This window comes from Ursus americanus, chromosome 21, assembly GCF_024610735.1.
Source record: "Ursus americanus isolate L20-20 chromosome 21, mUrsAme1.1.p, whole genome shotgun sequence".
Lineage (NCBI taxonomy): Eukaryota > Metazoa > Chordata > Mammalia > Carnivora > Ursidae > Ursus > Ursus americanus.
The window spans coordinates 46,227,728-46,248,270 of record NC_142147.1 but is presented as its reverse complement, the minus strand read 5'-3'; the positions used below and the strand labels follow the sequence as shown (position 1 = coordinate 46,248,270).

At 60.8% G+C, this 20,543-nt stretch overlaps 1 protein-coding gene across 5 annotated transcripts; it reads left to right on the top strand.

The window, feature by feature from the left end:
* The first annotated feature begins 748 nt into the window (after positions 1-748).
* ARHGEF1 (Rho guanine nucleotide exchange factor 1) lies at positions 749-20,530 on the top strand. 5 transcript variants are annotated; one of them, XM_045776681.2, is made up of 31 exons: positions 749-903; positions 6,932-6,974; positions 7,063-7,146; positions 7,605-7,718; positions 9,732-9,830; positions 10,006-10,048; positions 10,266-10,512; positions 10,931-10,960; positions 11,235-11,334; positions 11,484-11,580; positions 11,660-11,695; positions 11,841-11,978; positions 12,643-12,748; positions 13,248-13,259; positions 13,836-14,003; positions 14,301-14,446; positions 15,852-15,998; positions 16,325-16,407; positions 16,621-16,746; positions 16,826-16,940; positions 17,058-17,158; positions 17,357-17,434; positions 17,661-17,736; positions 17,825-17,992; positions 18,521-18,608; positions 18,706-18,792; positions 19,077-19,147; positions 19,242-19,328; positions 19,658-19,821; positions 19,930-20,032; positions 20,393-20,530. In XM_045776681.2, exons 2-30 carry the CDS (start codon positions 6,945-6,947, stop codon positions 20,011-20,013), a joined length of 2,925 nt encoding a protein of 974 aa, XP_045632637.2. In that variant the 5' UTR covers positions 749-903; positions 6,932-6,944; the 3' UTR covers positions 20,014-20,032; positions 20,393-20,530. The 5 variants fall into 5 exon arrangements, with proteins under 5 accessions (XP_045632637.2, XP_045632710.2, XP_045632482.2 ...); XM_045776754.2 differs by lacking the exon at positions 749-903 and adding an exon at positions 1,832-2,110; XM_045776526.2 differs by lacking the exon at positions 749-903 and adding an exon at positions 3,562-3,721.
* Positions 20,531-20,543: the final 13 nt, after the last annotated feature.

Sequence of the window (20,543 nt, the reverse complement as noted above, 5' to 3'; positions counted from 1 at the left end):
GGAGAGTTTATGGCTCTCATCTGGGGGTGGTGGTGGGAGAACCCCGGGGGGCATGGGGATGCAGGGTTCCTGGGAAAGGGAAGAGAGACTGAGACACAGAGAGATCGTGATGGAGAGACAGAACAAGTGAAGAGAAAGACAATGAGGGGACAGGGAATCAGGGAGAGACACAGATACGGGGACAGAGAGAAAGTAGGAGAGAAAGGAAAGAAGGGTCCATAGAAAAATGGACACGGAGAGGCTGACCCCTGGGACTCTAGAGAAAGCAGTGGTTGGGGAAATGACCCAAGTGGCCAAGTAGGAAGATACAGAGACCCGAGGATGGGAAGACAAGAGAAGCGACAGAGGGGAGAGACAGCGCGGAGATGCAGGGGCCCGGAAACGGGAGGAAAAGACCCCCCACGGAGAAAGCAGAGACAGAGGGGCAGACAGAGAGGGACGCGGACAGAACACGCACAGCGAGGCGATGATAGAGAGGAAGACCGAGAGACCCAGGCGGAAAGCAGGGGAGGCTGTGGCGAGCGGGCCCCCACCCCGCCGGGGAGGAGATGGCGGACACCCGGCAAAGGCGAGGAACGTGGAGCCCACGGCCCGCGGACAGACCCACGGACAAAGCCGGGAGGAGCTGGGCGGGGCCGGGGCGGGGCGGGGGCCTGCGGGTCCCCCGCCGAGCGGGGAAAGGAGGGGCCGGGCGGGCGGCTAGAAGGGGAAGGAAGCGGAGGTGCCGGGCGGGCGCGGGGCGCGGGCAGGAAGCGGGGAGGGGCGGCGGGGCGGGGGCCTCCGGAAAAACGCCCCAACTTCCTGCCCCGCCAGAGCCAGGAAGCGGGAGCCGGGACGCAGGGCCCGGGATCGCCGAGCCCGACCTCGGGCGCCCCGCCGGTCACCTCCCCACGCGGACTCCAGGTACACCGTCCCTGGCCCCGCCCGGCCGCCCGCCCCTCGGCTGCCAGGGGAAGTGGGGGGGAGGAGGCCGGGGCGCTGCCGGCAGTGCAGGGGCCCCCTCGGCGCCCCTCGGAGCCAGCGGCCGCCCCTCCCTGGGCCTCAGTTTTCCCATCTGTCAAAGGGGGCAAAGAAGGAGAACTAATAGCTGCCGAATGGCCAGTAAGTGGGGATGAAGGGTGCGAGGCCGTGGTCAAGGCCTCCCAACCGTCCAGCGGAGGACGGATGATCACTCCCATCGTACGGGCGGGGAAACTGAGGCTCAGGGAGCGGAACCGGCTCGTCCCAGGGTACACACACCGTGAGAGCGAGTAGAGTTGGGATTTGAACTTAAAGGTGCTTTCAAGCACCGTCCTCCAACCCCACATGCTTTAGGGCCACCGAAAAAGAAAAAATGTCAATAACCGCGCCGTAGGCCGCTGTGAAGCTGGAAGTTGTAGAACGCGTTTGAAAGCATTTTTTGGAAAGCTCTTTTTCTGGGCCATTAATTATACCCTGAGAGATGGGTTGCAGGTGTCAGAGCTGGAGATCTCCCCCATTGTACAGGTGGGAAGACTGAGGCTCGGTAAGAAGTAATTATTTTTTCCAGATTTCACGGCATGTCAGCGGGAAAGGTACGCTGGAACCCAGGAGTTTTGCTTTACAGCTCCAGCACAAAGTGTGCGGCCGGGGCGGTGGGGGTGCCGGGAAAATCAGTGTACGCCTTGGAAATTCAGCTGTTTCCGGAGTTAGAAAGGCAAGATAGGGCGGGGAACCCAGGCCGGAGACTAAGGGCCAGGGGCGACTCGGCGATCTCGGATTGAGTCCCGGGCCGGGGGGCTGGAACCACTCTCTAGTCGGGCTGGGGGGCGGGGGCAGAGGGCGGGGAACAGTAGAGTGACAGGGGCAGTCGAGATAAGGAAACGCCAGCCCTCCAAGGCAGGCCAGAGCGGCCCTTTCTGGCCAGCGTGGCGCAGTGGAGAGCTAGAGCGGCCGGCGGGAGGAGTAGAGTCGCCCGGGCCGGAGCCAGGCAGCGGCTAGGCTAGAGCGGCGGCGGGAGGAGTGGAGCTGGAAGCAAAGGTAGACGGTGGGGCAGCTAGAGCGACTCGGAGGCGGGGTGGGGGACCCGGAGCCGGCGAGCAGAGGCTTCGGTTCTGGCGGCTGCGGTGGATTCTACTACGAGCAGGAGCAGGTGAGGGACGCGGACCCGGCGAGCGTCAGACCTTGATTCCGCAGGTCCGCCTCATCATCCCTAGCCGTGCGCACCGCCACGTCCCCTGTAGTAGGATTTGGGGCCCGTGTAGACCCGCCACGTCCCACGTAGGTTTTGGGGCTGATGTAGATGCGCCACGTTCCATATAAATTACAAGGCCCTGCAGACCCACGAGCTTCCTGCTAGCTGCCCCCCCCCCCACGGAAACTTGGCTTCTTATAAGATATGGGGTCCCCATCGGTCAGTAGCACCCCCTAGAATCCTGGGCCCTGTAGATCTTGGGTCTTGGGACCACCACATGCTCCTGTAGAATTCTCCCCTTGTAAGTGTCCATAGGTCCCATAGACTGGCTGCTTTACATGTGGAATCACCATCCGGTGTGGTCCTCAGCTCCGTGTAGATCCTCCTGTTTCAACTTGCCAGTAGAATAGAATCTGGAGCCTCATACATTCCAAGGGCCCCTCATGGACTTACCTTGACTACTCTGTATTTTAAGTTCTTTAAGGCTCCTGGAGGTTCCTGGGGACCAGGGTCATCCACTCAGTGTCTTATAGACCCTGAACCTTGCATAGAACCCAGGCGGCCGGGTAGTCCCCGACTGGTGCCTGCTTTACTCTAGAACCCTCACCTCTAAGAACCTTCTAAACCTTCCCTGACCATCACCACCCTCAGTCCCATGAACACAGTGTGCCCTCTGCTGGACCATAGGCCTTTTCAGTTGCCTGCAGATCCATCTGACAGCTTCAGTGTATGATTACCCTTTGTGGTAGCCCTCACCGTCTATCTCCTAAGCAGCCAACCCCCCACTTTCCCTGCCAGGATGCTGTCTGAGCCCTAAGCCGTCGTGAAGCAGCCTGAGCAGCCACCCGCACTCCTGCCCAAGTCCCAGTGCCCACATACCCCTGACTTTCCCAGACACCCTAAAGGGACCAGATGTGCCTCGACTTCGGTTCACATTTTAGTTTCCTAAGGTTGGGGTGGGGGTTCCCCATGCTCTGAAGCAGCACATTCTGTTAGTTAAATGCATAAAGTCTGGAGCCAGGTTGCCTGGGTCTGAATCCTGGCTCTGTCTCTTACAAGCCGTGCCTCAGTTTCCTCTTCCATAAAATGAAAATAGTTATAAAACTGACCTCCAGGGGTCATTTGGAGGATTAAATGAGTTAATAAATGTAAAGCAGTAATGTTATTCCTGGCATATACTTAATGGCACGTAGCGCACATTAAATGCTAGCTACTGTTTCGTATTTCCGTGATGAGGAATGAAGGAGACAGTATGCATCAGGTGCGTGACTTGGGGCCTGCTTGGCACTGAGCATTTGCTCACATAATGTGTGTCCTCTCCTTTGCCCTCTTTGGAATCTCCCTGCCTCTGTTGAACCTCCCCCCCCCCCGCCCCAAGCAGGGTGAGCATGGACCTTCCATGTGCGCCGTCATGTTTTCCAGCCCAGAAGTTGCAGCTGGTGGCCTGGTGAAGGTTTTCCATCTCGAACGGGAATACTAATCGCGTGGGGTGCTTGTGGTTGTGAGCGTTAAGTGAGTTCAGATGTGAGAATCACTTGGCGCAATGCCTAGCACACTGTTAAGTGCTAGGTAAGTTTAGCTTTTGTAATAAATAATCACTATTTTTTTTTTGGCGTCGGTTTGCAAGTTTATTTATGTGAAGATTTAACAGTGCTCAAATCTTAAATTACCCAAGCTTGAAGTTGGAGAGACGCTCTGTGGAAGAGAATAAAAATGTCGTGTGCTCTGGGGAACCCATGGGATGGCGTAGGGACACTCCAGAAAGCATCATTGTTTCAGGATCATAATCAAAATCATAGCCACCGTTTATTGAGTGCTAGGGGAAGAGGCCTGTGGAGGAGGCAGAAGAGTGAGTCTCAGGCGACCAGGGTTATAAATAGCTTTGGGTTGTGGGGAGAGCTCCCCCCACTGGTCCACCCCACCCCATCTCCACAGCTCCTTCCCTCCTGACACGGGCTTGCGTGGCATTAGTCAGACTAATTAAGGACACAGATGATAGTGGGAAGATGCAGGGGGAAGTGGAGACTCTAAGGGAGACCAGATGGGAGAGCCAGCAAGAGATGGGAGAGAGATGAGGGACAGCACATGACACAGTGACTCGAGAGGACGCAGAGAGGTAGCCGCAGAACCAGATGTGGGAAGACAGGCAGAGACACTGACAGAGGGGAAAGATAGCGACAGAAGCAGGGTTAGGGTGAGGTGGCTGAGGGGGAGGGGAGGCAGAGATGGTGGGAAAGTGAGACAGGTCTGAAGGGAGGGAGAGAGGGAAGGAGACAGGGAGAAGAGAAGCAAAGACCTGAAGCAAAGGCACATTCAAGGGACAGACAGCCAGAAAGATCTGGCTGAGGAAGGAGAGCCAGCAGGACAGACAGATGCAGGGCCGGGGAGACAGACACACTTTGGGGATGAGCTGGCTGAGGACCATTCCTTGTTTTCTGGGATTGGAAGTGGGGAAGATACCTGGTCCCTAAGGGGAAGCAACTTCTGGGTTTAGGAAAGGAGATTCAGTTTTGTTTTGTTACGAGGAGAGAGTTGGGGGTTGGTGATTTGCCATTAGATTTCCTGTCACAGGAAGTGGGGCTGGTGGGTTCAGAGGCAACATCCGGCCCCAAGCCTGTCAGGTTTAGGAGAGCCCCCCCAGCACACACACACTTATCTCCTTTCTACCTTTCCTTTAACCTTCCCAACTCTGCTAGCCTCCAGGCCGTGCCTCACTAGGACCCAGCCTGCAGCGCCCTCCTCCCTCAGACCCAGGAGTCTGGGCCCCTGGCCTCTCCTTCCTCAGACCCAACCTGCAGCCCCCCTTCCTCCCTCAGACTCAGGAGTTTAGGCCCCCAGTCCCTTTTCCCTCAGACCCAGGAGTCCTGGCCCCCAGCCCCCTTCTCCTTTAGACCCAGGAGTCCAGACTCACAGCCTCTTCCTCCCTCAGACCCAGGAGTCTAGGCCCCCGGCCTGTCCTTCCTCAGACCCAAGACCCAACCTGCATCTCCCTCCTCCCTCAGACTTAGGGGTCCAGGCCCCCAGTCCCTTCCTCCCTCAGACCCAGGAGTCTAGGCCCCTAGTCTCTCCTTCCTCAGACCCAACCTGCAGCCCCCTCCTCCCTCAGACCCAGGAGTCCAAGTCCCCAGCCTTTCCTCCCTCAGACCCAGGAGTCCAGACTCCCATCCCCTTACTCCCTCAGACTCAGGAGTCCAAGCCCCTAGCCCCCCCTCCCTCAGACCCAGGAGTCCAGGCCCCCAGCCCTTCCTCCCTCAGACTCAGGAATCCAGGTCCTCAGCCCTTCTTCCCTCAGATTCAGGAGTCCTGGCCCCCAGCGCCCTCCTCCCTCAGACCCAAGACCCAACCTGCAGCCCCCTCCTCCCTCAGACTCAGGAGTCATGGCCCCCAGCCCACTCCTCCCTCAGACCCAGGAGTCCAGACTCCCAGCCCCTTCCTCCCTCAGACTCAGGCGTCCAGGTCCCCAGCCCTTCCTCCCTCAGATTCAGGAGTCCTGGCCCCCAGCCCGCTCCTCCCTCAGATTCAGGAGTCCAGACTCCCAGCCCCTTCCTCCCTCAGATCCAGGAGTCTAGGCCCCTAGTCTCTCCTTCCTCAGACCCAACCTGCAGCCCCCTCCTCCCTCAGACCCAGGAGTCCAAGTCCCCAGCCTTTCCTCCCTCAGACCCAGGAGTCGAGACTCCCATCCCCTTACTCCCTCAGACTCAGGAGTCCAAGCCCCTAGCCCCCCCTCCCTCAGACCCAGGAGTCCAGGCCCCCAGCCCTTCCTCCCTCAGACTCAGGAATCCAGGTCCTCAGCCCTTCTTCCCTCAGATTCAGGAGTCCTGGCCCCCAGCGCCCTCCTCCCTCAGACCCAAGACCCAACCTGCAGCCCCTTCCTCCCTCAGACTCAGGAGTCCAGGCCCCCTGTCCCTTCCTCCCTCAGATCCAGGAGTCTAGGCCCCCAGTTTCTCCTTCCTCAGACCCAACCTGCAGCCCCCTCCTCCCTCAGACCCAGGAGTCCAGGCCCCCAGCCGCCTTCTCCCTCAGACCCAGGACCCAACCTGCAGCCCCCTCCTCCATCAGACTCAGGAGTCCTGGCACCCAGCCCCCTCCTCCCTCAGACCCAGGAGTCCAGACTCCCAGCCCGTTCCTCCCTCAGACCCAGGAGTCTAGGCCCCCAGCCACCTCCTTCCTCAGACCCAAGACCCAACCTGCAGCCCCCTCCTCCCTCAGACTCAGGAGTCCAGGCCCCCAGTCCCTTCCTCCCTCAGACCCAGGAGTCTAGGCCCCCAGTCTCTCCTTCCTCAGACCCAGGTGTCTAGGCCCTCAGCCTCCCCTTCCTCAGACCCAAGACCCAATCCGCAGCCCCCTCCTCCCTCAGATTCAGGAGTCCTGGCCCCCAGCCCCCTCCTCCCTCAAACCCAGGAGTCCAGACTCCCAGCCCCTTGCTCCCTCAGACCCAGGAGTTCAGGCCCTTAGACCCGGGAGTCAAGGCCCCAGCCCATCCTCCATTAGAGACCCCAAATTACAGGCTCTCATGGCTACAGCTCTCTTATGGACCCAGGCTCCTGGGCCTCCATAGCTTTCCCCACCCCTCCCAAGGCTCCCTGTCCTTGGGCTCCCCGCCCTGGCTGGCCTCTGAAGGGCTCTTTGTCGCCACACAGAGGCCCCATTGAGCTGCGGAGGCCGGGAGAGGGGGGGAGGCTGTTTACTCACCTTCACACCTGGGCCAGGAATCTGTGAGTAACCGCCCTGTGCCGCTGCCTCCTGCCCCCCCTAACCGTGGCCCCTCCTCTTCCCCAGCCCTGTGGAGCCCATGGAGGCAGAGGACATCGCCCGCGGGCTGGTGAGTGGGGAGAGCCTGGAGGGAGGGGACTGGAGGACTTTGAGGTGGGATTGCACCCTGAGCTGAACCCATACCTCCTCTTCCACAGGCCCCAGGACCACCGCGGCCTGGCCTGGTGCCAGTCAGCATCATCGGGGCTGAGGATGAGGATTTTGAGAACGAGCTGGAGACGGTGAGGGGGAGACGGGGTGGAAAAGCTTCTGTCCCAGTCTCCCTGGGTCCCAGCCCTCAGGTCCCATCCTCAGTGTCCCTTCCCTCCTTAGGTCCATCGTGGGATGTTGCCCCCTGCCTCCTCTCACTGCCCGCTCCTCTTTCTGTAATCTGGGTACCACCGTCCTCATCCCCTCCTACCCCATCCTTGATGCCCCGTTATAGCACTGACACCCACACTTTTTACTCGAACCCCGGTTTTTATCACCACCCCCCTTAATTACAGCACAGATCCCTACTCCATCTCCTAATGCCTGTCCTCATCACCCGCCGTTATAACGTTAAATCTCATCCACCGTCCCTTGACACCAGCCCCGGCCACCACCATTACGGTGTGGACCCCACTGCCAGGGAGGGGAAGGGTCAAGCCCAAGTCCCTTCCTCTGCTCCCCACTGTCTCACCTCCCTCCCCGCCCTCAGAACGCAGAGGAGCAAAACAGCCAGTTCCAGAGCCTGGAGCAGGTGAAGCGGCGGCCTGCCCACCTCATGGCGCTCCTGCAGCACGTCGCCCTGCAGTTTGAACCGGGACCTCTGGTGAGGGCAGGGCTGCGTGGGCAGAGGGAGGGTTGGGGCCAGGACAGGCCGCAGTGCTCAGTGAGAGAGACTAGTGAAAATGAGCTGGGAGGGTCTGGAAAACAGGATCAGAACACATAGCGCAAGATCTAGAAAGAGGGAACCAGAGCGCTAGCCATGTGACCCAGACAAGATTGCAAGTGCCCTGTGCAAATCGCCGTGAGGAGCGAGTGAAGGTGGGAGACTACTCACAGCAGGGTCACACAGAGAGCAACAGAGAATCCAGAAGCTAGCAGAGACCACACTCCCCAACCCCCTTCCCTGCCCATGGCTATGTCCCCCATCCATGACTGCACCCTCTCCCACTGACCCCGGAAGTAGGGTGCTCCTCTGTGACCTTGGCAGGTGCCACCAGCCCGTCATAAGGGCCGGGGCATGGGAGGAAGCCACCAGTCTTCCTAGGTGAGGCTGGCCCAGAAACAAACGCCTGCCAGCAGCCTGCAAGGCAGAGCGAGCATAATTCATGTTCCACAGATACTAGGCAGAAATTCCCTGGGCCCCAGCAGATGTGGCCCTGCGCTGCCCGGAAGCGCCTGCAGGGTCTAGAGAGCCCAGTGTGTGACTTAGGAAGGAAGAGGCCACTGCGTGGGCTGGAGGGGGGCACTCTGTGGACAAGGATCCCATGCCAAGAAGACCCAGTGCTGCCCAGCGCAGGCTGCAGTTTGGATGTAGCCCAGAGCACTGGACTGGACTGGAAATGTGTAGCAGGGCCCTCCTGAAACCAGACACCGAGAGAAATGCCAGGGCGGGATGCCCCAGGGGTGCAAGAAGAAAGAACGCATCCACCGACCCCCGAAGCTTCAGAAATTGCCAGGAAATTGGGAAAGTACCTTCTCTCCAGAAAAGTAGCTGCCCCTCCCCTGTGAATGGAGGCTATGGCCCTCTGGGCAAGGAGGTCCCCCTACTGAGCCTGAGGTTTCTAGAACTCGAGTTCTTGGAACTCAGCCCAGGGAGGGTGCTGGCTGCCATGTCCTTTTACAGATGTGGAAACAGGCCTAGCCAGGGCCTGGGGCTTGGCTGAGGTGAGCCGGATGGCCCCCAGCATTTGGAATCTGTCCTCCTGCGGCCCCCTCACCTCCTCAGCTAGGAAAGCAGCCAAGAGATAGTTATGGTCCCCTGGGCTGCTTCCTGTTGGCCTCTCATGGAGTTTGGGGGTGTGCAGAGATTGGTTGAAAGTGTTTACGGCAGAGAAATAGAGTCCTGCCCCTACTGGGGTGAGTCCTTAGCACGCAGACCATGTCCTTTACCTGACGAGAGCCCCCAGGAGCCAAGACAGGTTGGAGTTGGCAGCGCATTGCCAGCATCACCCAGCACTGGGCTGACACACAGGCAAGCTCGGGGAATGAGTGGTGAATGAATGAGTGAGCCCCGCTGGTCCACCTGGTTATTTACCCAGCCCCCACTGTGCCACTGTGCATGGGGCCTCTCTGGGGCACAGATGAGTCACAACCTTCCTCTCTCTCTCTCTCTCTCTCTCTCTCTCTCTCTCTCACACACACACACACACACACACACACACACACACCCACCCACCCTCAGGTTTCTGCAGTATTTCTAGGCTGTGGGTCGTAGGGGAACAGGCTGCCTGGATTCTAATCCCAGCTTCGCTACTAACTAGCTGTGTGACCTGGGGTAAGCTTCTCGAGCTCAGTTCTCTCATCTGTAAAATGGGATAACGATAATGCCTGTGATTGACCAGGTTAATGTGGGTCAGGGGTTTAGAACGGTACCTGATACAGGCCTAGCTCTCAGCATAGCGGGAGATGGCAGGAAACCAAACCACAGCCATTTCACAGGATAGAAAATCAGCAAATGCTCCAGTTGGCCCCAGGGAGGCCAAGAGAGGCCAGGGCCTGGGCGTGGGGATGGTGGAGATCAGGGAGCGCTTACCAGAGGATTTGAGCCTCAGGCTTTTCAAGGTAGAGTGTAGTTTGGGTCTGGGGGGAGAGGACAGGTGACGTTCTGTCTCCCCAGCTCTGTTGCCTTCACGCGGACATGCTGGCTTCCCTGGGCCCCAAGGAGGCCAAGAAGGCCTTCCTCGACTTCTACCATAGCTTTCTGGACAAGACCGCGGTGAGAGACACCTTCGAGGGGCCCCGGTCCCCCCACTCCTTGGTCCTGGGAGACTCTGTGCCAGCCTGGCCCTCCCTCCTCTCAGACCATCATTCCCAGCGGGCACCTGGGCCGCAGTCCTGTGACCCCATCACTGCCTGGTCCTCCCCTTCATTCCATTCTCTGTCCCAAGCAGGTTTTGCGGGTACAAGTCCCTCCCACTGTCGCCTTTGAACTTGGTAAGCAGAGGGAAGGGGACTGCAGGTGAAGGAGGGGTGTCTGGCAGGGGTCAACTGTCCCGAGGAGCCCCAGGGCCGGAGGCCACACTCCCCTGCTCCCGTGGACGGCACAGATTACTGTCCTGCCCTCCTGGCCACGGCAGCCCGAGGAAGCGTGGCCGTCGGGGTCTGAGGGCGGGTGGAACTGGCCCCCAGCCCCCTGCCCGTGTCCTCGCAGACCGCACGCGGCCCGACCTCCTCTCCGAGGACATCCAGCGGCAGTTCGTGCAGGAGGTGGTGCAGAGCCAGCAGGCCTCCGTCAGCCGGCTGCTGGAGGACTTCCGCTCCAAGCGGCTCATGGGCATGACGCCCTGGGAGCATGACCTGACCCAGCTGGAGGCCTGGGTTGGGCGGGACCGGGCCAGCTTTGAGGCACGGGAGCGGCACCTAGCCGAGCGGCTGCTGACCCACCTGGAGGAGATGCAGTGAGTGGGGCCTGCCCCCTCCCCAGCCCGGCAGGGAGGGTCCCTATAGCCTCAGGGTTCATTCCTTAACCTTTGGGCTCTTCCCCTGACTTCTGGGTTCCCCGGTCCTGGCATAAGTAATTCATCTGGTTTGGTGTTGTCTCTTCCCAGCTTTGGGGCACCCTCCCAGTTTCCAGGGCTTTCCATGGTCTTGTGTTTGGGCCTGGCACTTGGGTCCTGTCCTTGAAGCTCCAAGCTCACAAGAGACGCTCCTGCCTGCTGTGCTCCTGCTTCCCTGTAGCCTTGGCCCTCTCCCTCTCTGCCTCTCCCCTCTCTCCTGTCCCCGCTTCTAAGGGAACAGCACCTTGGACATCTGTGCCAGGTGGACAGGGACCCAGGCTTAGCAAGTTTGTTGCAAACTCCTTTCTTCTTTTTGCAGACACACCATCTCTACCGATGAGGAAAAGAGGTGATGATGGAAGCAGAGAGAACGGCAGGAGAGACATTTAGTTCCCTGGGCCCCAGGGAGGAGGACCGGGGATCGGGGGCCTGGGCGTGGAACATCCTGGCCCTGTCCTCTGGAGCCCTCTCCCCCTTCCTCAGACACCCAACTGGAAGCGGTTGTGGGGTTGGGGCGGGAAGCAGATGCGGAGGGGAAGGCTTGGGGACAGTAGTGTCCCTGCGGCCATGGGCGTGTGTGCATCTGCGCACGTGTTGGGGCCCTTACCGTCCCCTCCCCACAGTGCCGCTGTGGTCAACGCCATCAGCCTGTACATGCGCCACCTTGGGGTGCGGACCAAGAGCGGGGACAAGAAGTCGGGGAGGAATTTCTTCCGAAAAAAGGTGTTTCCCTTAGAGCGCCCGAACCTGGCCCTTTCCTCCCCCAGAGGCCCCTGGGGAGCCCCGTCACTCTGGGCTCCTGGGGTCTGATTCTGCTTTGTTGGGGTCTCAGAGATGCATGGCCCCTTCTTCACTCTCCCTACTTCCCTCAGATGATGGGGAATCGGCGGTCAGATGAGCCAACCAAGACCAAGAAAGGCCTGAGCATCTTCCTGGACGCTGCCCGCTGGAACCGGGGAGAGCCTCAGGGTGAGGTGCCCTGCCCGGCGTCCGCCCGCCCTGACTTCCCCATGCCGCCCCCGCCTCATGGTCCCATCTCTCGTTTCAGCCCCAGATTTCCGACACCTCAAAGTCGAGGCTGATGGTAATGGTCCTGAAGCCAGCCTGGGGCTTGGGGGACGGTTGGGGGGTGCTCCTGGGCCATGGGGAAAATAGGGCCTGTAGCACAGGCTGCTGTGGATTAGAGGTGCTGGGCTCTCATCTCCCCCTGCCCCCTGATGTCTCCCCAGCTGAGAAGCCAGGCCTTACGGAAAAGAGGGGAGGCCTGGGGGTGCCCTCCCGGGACCGGAACTTCGGGGCTCCTGGGCAGGATGTCCCTGGAGTTTCTCTGCACCCTCTATCTGGAGATAGCCCTGACCGGGAACCAGGTGAGTTTCTTGAGCACCCCCACCCCACCCCAGAGAGACCACCCTGCAGTTCTCCGCTTGCCGCTCCGGGCTCCTGGTCACCAGAATTATTAAGAAACCACCCCCCTTCCTTCAGTTCACCTGTTCCACGGCTTTCGTCTCAGGCTCCAGCCTCTACCCTGATGACGCATAGCCCCCTCCTTGGACTGTTTCCCATCTGCCCCCAGAACCCTCTCTGAGTACATTGTCAGTCTCCTTGGTGGATCTGAGGCAACTGCTTGGCCAGGCCTGGGTTCAAGTCCCAGCTCTGCAGCTTAGTCGGGTTATATCTTGGAAGCTCTGTCTGAGCCTCAGTTTTCCTGAAAGGGGTCTACCCTCTTCCTGCAAGTCCTGGCTGAGGGTCGGGAGAAGGGGTGACTGTGGAGGCATCACGCAGAGCCCCCAGTCTGCCCTGGTTCTGTGGCTTCCTCACTGCCCTGGCCACAGCTGTCCGTGGCCATGTTCTCAGAGGCCTTTCCATCGGTCCGTCCCCCACTGAAGTGCAGGGTAGCCGCTGGTGTCAGCCAGGCACTGGGTGGCTTTAGCCGCCCTGCCCCATTCCGCGGGAGGAGATAGAGGCCCCCAGAGTATGGGTTGGCTGCAAGGGCCCGGCAGCCAGCCTTGCTCTCCCCCCGCCGCCCCGCAGGTCTTGATGCCGCACCAGAGCTGGGGGACCCGCCCCCACAGGGCCCGGCCAGCCTGGAGCCCCTGGCACCCCCGGAGAGCACCGAGGAGGGTGCTGACACAGAGAGGTGCCCGGAGCCGGGTGTGGGGGGTGCTGGGTGCAGGAAGGGGCTTATTAGGCTGGGGAGGCGCGTGCCGGGTGTCGCGCTGCCATTTGCTCCTGCTGTCCCCGAGCCATCTCCACTGTGCTCTGCTCCTCCCTCTGTCCATCTTCTGCTTCCTCTTTCCATCCTCCACTTTTTCTTTTCCATCTCCTCTTCCCTCTTCCTCCTCCTGCGCTCTTCCGGGCTCCTCCTGCCCCCCTCCTTCACCCCTTCAGGTTTTCATCCCCTCCCCTCCTCTTCTGAGCCACCGCCCTGCGCCTTGCTCCTGCCTCCCAGTGCCCTGTCCTCCCTCCCCCACCCTCTGTGCTCCAAGCCTGGGGGCCCTGTCCTCCTCACAGTTGGGGGGCAGGCTCTGCCCCCTGCCTGTCCTTGTGCCGCTGCTTTGGGGACCCTGTGGTGGGCGGGGGAGGTGAGTTGGGTTCCATTTGGGTCCTCCTCTGACCCTGTGCCCCTCTCTCCCCAGAAGGTGGAAGAGGTGGGTGCCCGGGCCCTGGGTGGGGGGAGGGCTAGCCCCTCCCCCATTTCTCCCAGCCCCTCCCCTCTCCCCATGGGCCACCCCCTCCCCTTCACCCTGCAAGGGGTGGGTGGGGACATCACCCTCCCAGCAGAAGAGCTAAGTATTGAAATCTTCCCTCCCTCACTCCTTGCTCTGCCCACCCCCATCCCCTTGCCTCAGGGAAGGGAGGGGTCAGTCCTGTAATCCATACTGGGTTTCCTTCCCCACCCCCACCAAGTTTCCCTGTCCCTCCTGACCACCCCCAATGCCCCAGCACCCCAAAGTCCCAAGTCCCACTGCTCCTTCTGACTCTCTCCTCTCTTCTGTTGCATGTTTGATATCTGTCCTGGTCTCCCCTACCCTGATCCCCATCTGTCCCTGTCCTGGTCTCTCCCTGTCTGTCCCTGACCTGGTATCTCCCCACCTCTGTCCCTGTCTTGGTCTCTCCCTGTCTCTGTCCCTGTCTTGGTCTCTCCCTGTCTCTGTCCCTGTCTTGGTCTCTCCCTTTCTCTGTCCTGGTCTTTGCCTGACTCTGTCCTTGGCCTCGGGGTCCAGGCTATCGGGGCGTCTGGGGCGCTCGGAGAGCCTGCGGGTGAGTGACCGCCGCCGGCCTTCCCGGGGCAGCCTCGGGGCTAAGGGCCGGGGTGGGGGCCGCTCCCGGAGTGACGTGGACATGGACCCCAGCTCTGCCACGGCCGTGCTTGGCCCTGCCCGACGAGCCACGTAGGTCATTCCTCCCCCATCTACTGAGGCAGCCTGGAGAGTCAGGAGGATGGTGGGGGAGGGGTTGTTGTCAGAGTTACAGAAACCTGGGTATTGGACGCTAAGGTCACTGAGGTCAAAGGAGAGGGGTGGGGCTCTTCTGTGTTAGAGATTTGGGGGCTGTTCTGCAGCAGGGGCTACTTTGGAGGCGTCAAATGCCAAGGCCACGGGGGGGGGGCAGGTGTTGGACACCAGGAATGGAAGTCTCCTCCCTGAAATGCCCCAAGCTGGGGCCCTAACAAGGCCTCTGTCTCACAGCCCTGAGCCTGGAGACGAAGGGGACCCGGGACGGTCAGGACTAGAGCTGGAACCGGAAGAGCCCCCTGGCTGGCGGGAGCTCGTCCCCATTGGCACCCTGCACAGCCTGCCCAAGAGCCAGGTGAAGCGGCAGGAGGTCATCAGCGGTGAGTACCGGGGACACCACCCAGTTCTGGCAGAGAGACAGGGAGCTGTCCATCCCGCCTTAGTGACCACAGGCCAGCTTGAAGGCAGCCTGTTTCCACTGAGGGCCATTTGTTATGTAAATTGGTGGAGCAGCCACTCATGGAACAGGACTGTGGCTGTCAGCTGTCATAGTGACATTTCCTGTGAGGTTCTCTTTTTTTTTTTTTTTTGGTAGCGCAGGGCAGTGCTGGTAAGAGCTGGACCAGGTATATTAAGTTGTATTTCTCACGTAAATTTTGGTTTCCTTATTTGGGTAGTAATAGTTCCTACCTCAAAAGACTGTCATGGAGCTGAGGTGATTCACCTGAAGCGGTTAGCACGGTGTGGGGTCGGGGAAGAACATTCCAGCGTGACTGCTCTTACCATGATCTTGACCATTCGGGCAAAAAAGGTCCCACGGGGACAAGTTTCGGAAGATAGTATATTATCAGTGCTTGCTTCTGGGCAGGGAGATGATGGAAGTTTCATTTCTGTCTTGATTCTTTTCTGTGATTTCAAACTGGGTGTGGGGAGGGCGTTTGGCAAAGGTAGCACACTTTGGAAACTCTGGTGTGGAAGTTTATTTACAAGTTGCTTGATAGTAAGAAGGGTACTCATTCGGAATTTTTAGGGCAGTAGGTGAGTACTTTCTGTGTCACAGATGCTTTAGAGGCTATGAGCAAAACATAAGGCTGTGCTATCTGATAGGATTTTCTGGAATAATGAAAACATGTAGCATCTGTCCAACATGGTTACCACCAGCACATAATGGCCATTGAGCACTTGAAATGTGACAAGGACAACTGACAACTGAATTTTGTATTTTATTTCAATTAAAATCTAAAGGGCTGTATGTGGCTAGTGGCTACTGTAGCCGACAGCACAGCCATTTCTCTCATCAGAAAAATATTCCTAACAGAATTGTGCATTGAGTCTCCTGGGACTCCTCGGGCCCCTGAAACCCAGGCATGCTCTCTCTGGGGGGGTCCCTGGCTCCAAAGCTATCAACGTGTGTGTAAAGGGTTATCATTGTTCCAGAAACCAAGGCCGAGAGACTTGCTGGACACTAAACACAGCTGCAGGCTTGCTGGTGGTGCGACCAACTCATCCCAGTTCACCTGGAACTTTCCCAGGTGTAGCACTGAAAGTCCCATGTTCTGGGAAAGGCATCGGTGCCAGGCACACGGGGATCCTTGGTCACCCTGGCTGCCTGCTGCCGCCAAGGACAACTGGCAATGGGATAAGGATTCTTCAGGGGCTATTTCAGGGGCAAACAATTCCATCCAGAGAGAGTCATCCCTGTCCCCCACCCCGAGCCTGCGTCTGAGACCGCGCCCCATCATTTGCACCCTCCCCAACCATGCTTCCTGCTCGGTGGCCCCACAGAGCTGCTGGTGACAGAGGCCGCCCACGTGCGCATGCTCCGGGTGCTGCATGACCTCTTCTACCAGCCCATGGCAGAAGGGGGCTTCTTCTCCCAGGAGGAGCTACAGAACATCTTTCCCAGCCTGGACGAGCTCATCGAGGTGCATTGTGAGTGCAGGGCCATGGCCCACTGTGCGCCCCACCACCGGCTCCCTCCTCAAGGCCTCGGCAGCTAGACCGGGAGCCTAGCACCTTCTCCTTGAGTGCCTCCCATGGGCAGCTTCTTTTCTATCCCTGGGGGCAGCTCCGGACCCCCAGAGCTCACATTCCAGGGGGCACATCAACAAGCGCATGGCATGGGTGGGGTGGGTGGGCAGCCCCTGGGCCCCAAGGATCAGACACTTGCATCCCGACCTCCGCCACCTCTGGATCAGCTCTGCGTACCACTTCTCGGGCCCTGACAGAACACCCCCTTCCCTCGCCGCTCTCCACAGCCCTGTTCCTCGATCGGCTAATGAAGCGGAGGCAGGATAGTGGCTACCTCATTGAGGAGATCGGAGACGTACTGCTGGCCCGGGTGAGGGCGCCCAGCCCCTGCCCCCCTGGGGTCCCCTCCTTCCAGCCAGGGACCTGGCATCCAGGCCCCGGGAGGCCAGGTCTCAGGCCTCTCCCCGATCAAGACCCAGGGGGGTCTCACCCTGTCCTCCTGTCGAGGCTGCTATTCCCACGTGAGGCCCTGTTCTTCCCAATCCCACCTGAGACACCCTCCCTGGCCTGAATCTCGCTGTAGTTTGATGGTGCCGAAGGCAAATGGTTCCAGAAAATCTCCTCCCGCTTCTGCAGCCGCCAGTCGTTTGCCTTAGAGCAGCTCAAAGTCAAGCAGCGCAAGGAGCCTCGGTTCTGTGCCTTTGTGCAGGTAAGGTGGAGGCCAGGGAGGGGGCTGGTCCCCAAAGCGCGCCCCGGTGCGGGCCCCCTCAGCACTGCTTTGCCCGCAGGAGGCGGAGAGCCGCCCGCGGTGCCGCCGCCTGCAGCTGAAGGATATGATCCCCACGGAGATGCAGCGTCTGACCAAGTACCCCCTGCTCCTGCAGAGCATCGGGCAGAACACAGGTGCCAGTGGGCGCGGCCCACACCACGGGGCCCCGGCGTCCTGTCTCTCACCGTGGCGGTGGGGCCAGGAGCTTCCCGGCTTGGGGTTCACCGGGACTGGTCTCTCCTTTGCCACAGAAGAGCCGGTGGAACGGGAGAGAGTGGAACTGGCAGCCGAGTGCTGCCGGGAGATTCTGCACCATGTGAACCAAGCCGTGCGTGACATGGAGGACCTGCTGGTGAGCCTGGCCCTGGCCGTGGCCAGGGACCCAGGGCGATGGGGCGTCCGCGTGCGGGGCTGGGGCGGGCCTTTGTCTTGTCTACCTTGGGGCCCCTTCTCTGGAGGTCGAGCCCCGCTCTCGGCTTGTGCCCCTCAGGGTCTCTGGGGGTCAGCCAGCCCTTGGGTTGTCCCCGTGACTCTCCCTTCCCCACTCCAGCGGCTCAAGGATTATCAGAAGCGCCTGGACTTGTCCCACCTGCGGCAGAGCAACGACCCCATGCTGAGCGAGTTCAAGGTGGCCCTGCCTGCCCTGACCTCCCCGTCTCTCCCTGGCCTTCCCCTGCCCACGCCCAGCCCTGACCCTCCTGCCCCGGGGATTCTCTGATAAGGCACGTGGGGAGTGAGAGCCACCACCCCTCCTCCTGGAACCCCTCCTCAGCCCCCGCCAGTTGCCCATCCTGACCCCTGCCTGCCGTCCTCTGGCCGGGCCTGCGCTGATCTTGACTCCTTCCTGCCCCCAGAACCTGGACATCACCAAAAAGAAGCTGGTGCATGAGGGCCCGCTGACATGGCGGGTGACAAAGGACAAGGCTGTAGGTGAGTGCGGGGGGGGGGGGGGCCAGGGGGGACGGGGGGGGGGGGTGCTCGGGTCCCGGGGATGCTGAGCCCCGGCCTCGCCCCGCAGAGGTCCACGTGCTGCTGCTGGACGACCTGCTGCTGCTGCTCCAGCGCCAGGACGAGCGGCTGCTGCTCAAGTCCCACAGCCGGACGCTGACGCCCACGCCCGACGGCAAGACCATGCTGCGGCCCGTGCTGCGGCTCACGTCCGCCATGACCCGCGAGGTGGCTACCGGTGAGGCCCCGCCCCTGGAGTGGGAGGGGACCCTCGGAAAGAGCTGGGAGCGAGGCCACCGCAGAGCCAGAGAAGGGGGAAGATGCGAGAGGGGCCCCGGAGCCTGGCCAGGGGCCAGGAGGGTTGTGGGTCTTAGGAAGGGAGCTGGGCAGCTCCCCAGGGGTTTGCACGGAGGAGCAGCCAGCTCTGATCAGGATTTGAAGACTCCCCCTGGCTACCTCTTGGGGACCATAGGGGAGCAGATGTGGAGACTGGAGCCCAGTGAGGAGGGGTTTGCAAATGTGCTTCCTGGAAGCTGCACCAGTGGCTCTAGGGGTTTCGTGGAGAGAGCCAGACTGGGGATTTGCTGCCTGATGGCTGAGGGGGTGTGAGAGGGAGGCCTCGGGAGGAGGCAGGGGAGGGATGGCAGGAGCTGGGGGAGCCTAAGGCCATGGCCATCAGGGGCTGCCCCCGCCTCTAGCCCAAGCTCAGGGGAGGTGCACATTGGGGTGACCCTGGCTCTGAACCCCCCTCTCCCTCCTCCTGCAGATCACAAAGCCTTCTATGTCATTTTTACGTGGGACCAGGAGGCCCAGATATATGAACTGGTGGCCCAGACTGTGTCGGAACGAAAAAAGTAAGGAGGTCTGGGTTCTAAGCTTGGGTGGAAATGGAGGCCCAGGCTGGGGGGCCTCTGACAGCCTGCCCCGGGGCGGGCTGACCTGTCTCCCCAGCTGGTGTTCCCTCATCACCGACACTGCTGGATCCTTGAAGGTCCCTGCTCCCGCCTCTCGCCCCAAATCCCGGCCCAGCCCTAGCAGGTAAGGGAGGACATTGGAGGGCTGAGGAGCCAGGGGGGACTTCTCTGAGTCTCCAGAACCTGAGCCCCAGCCCTGTCTCTGTGCATGTGTATAGGCGCATGTGTGTACAGGTGTGTGTGTCCCACCACCACAGCCCATCTGGCCCCCGTCCAGGCCCCTCTGTCTCCATCTCCCTTCCTCAATTTCTGTTCTGTTTCTGGACACCCCCACCCCCACCCCCCACCTCCTGCTGTCTTCCTGCTGCCGCCAGGGCCGTGGGGTCACCCAGTACTTCTTCCCCCCAGCACACGAGAACCCCTGCTCAGCAGCTCGGAGAATGGCAACGGGGGTGGCCGAGAGATACCCCCAGGGGACGGTGAGCCTTTGTGGGGGTGCGGAGTAGGGGTAGGGTGTCCTGAGGAGACTGGCAGGAATTGAGCACCCCCCCTGCTTCTCCTTCCCCCACCCAGGCCGGATAGAGAGAATCCTCAGCACCCTCCTGCCCTACTGCAGGCCCGTCCCCGAGGGCCAGCTCGCTGCCAGGGCCCTTGAGAAAGGTAGGCCAGCGGTGCCCAGGCGAGGCTGCCGCTAGCCCGTGTCTCCACCTTGCTTCCTGCCCAGGCCCTGCACCACCACCCTCGGTGGCCCCAAACCCCTCTTCTTTCTGCAGCTTCTGTCCCTCCCTTGACCTTCGGTTCAGCCTCTCCCTGGACACCCTCCATCCTCGGTGTCCCCTCCCTGCCTCTCTTCTACACCCCCTTTCTATCCCCCCTGCCCCACCTGCATCCTGGCTCCCACCTTCCCCTCAGGATCTCCCCTCCACCCCTGCAGGCCCCCGGCCTCTTTCCCAGCCCCGCTTCTGACTCTGTCCCCTTGCCCCTGCCAGTGCTATCCCTGAAGCAGCTCCTGTTTCCCTCGGAGGAAGACAGTGGGGCAGGGCCTCCCCGTGAAGGGGATGGGGTCCCAGGGGGTGGCTCCCAGAGCCCGACCCAGACCCAGGAGATTCGGGAGAAGCTGCTCAGCCTGGAGGAGACCATGAAACAGCTGGAGGTGGTGGCCTGGGGGGAGGGGCGGGGAGGGGCGGGGGAGGATGGGGCCTTCTCGGTGGAGGGACCCCCTCCTAGGGACCCCCCCCCTCACCGAGGACTCCCCAACCAGGAGGTGGAGGAGGAATTTTGTCGCCTGCGACTCCTCCTGTCTCAGCTTGGGGAGAACAGCTTCCCGCAGCCTGGCTGTACCTGAGGCTTTCTGCCCCGGGCAGGTGAGTGGAGACCCAGAGGGCCGAAGCTCCGCCCAGAGGGGAGGCACCAGAGTGGGCATCTCGGGGGCTCCCTTCTCCATAGCCCCATCCTGCTGTCTCCCTGCGTCTCCCCGGTCTGCCTCCTGTCTCTGTCTGTTCTCCTTCTTGGGCTCTTCTGTGTTCTCTCTCTGCCCATCCTCCTCCTCCCCTCATCTTCCCTCTCCCTTGTCTTCCCTCTCTCCCTCCCCCTCCTCCTCCCCCCCTTATCCTCCCTCCCCACATCCTTCTCTCCCTCATTTTCCTCTCTCCTCCACCCTCCTCCTCCCCCCCTTTTCCATTTCTCTTCATCTCTCCCCATCTCCCTTTTCCTACACCCCCCAGGCCTTTCCGCAAGACTGAGGGCCACCGGCTGCCACCTCACAGCTGCCGCAGCATCTCCAACCCCAAGGGCCTGAGGAGAGGGAGCTGGGCTGCTGGGGGGGCCATGCCTGGGGGGCCCAGCTGGGATCACTGCCTCCCCCCAACCTCCCCT

What these genes read in the sequence shown, in the direction of transcription:
- ARHGEF1 (XM_045776526.2), top strand. Translation starts at nt 3,696, where the DNA reads ATGCCTAGCACACTGTTAAGTGCTAG. An exon ending in CCATGCTGAGCGAGTTCAAG is followed by an intron (nt 17,435 to 17,660) that starts GTGGCCCTGCCT and finishes TCCTGCCCCCAG; the next exon opens with AACCTGGACATCACCAAAAA. An exon ending in ACTGTGTCGGAACGAAAAAA is followed by an intron (nt 18,609 to 18,705) that starts GTAAGGAGGTCT and finishes CTGTCTCCCCAG; the next exon opens with CTGGTGTTCCCTCATCACCG.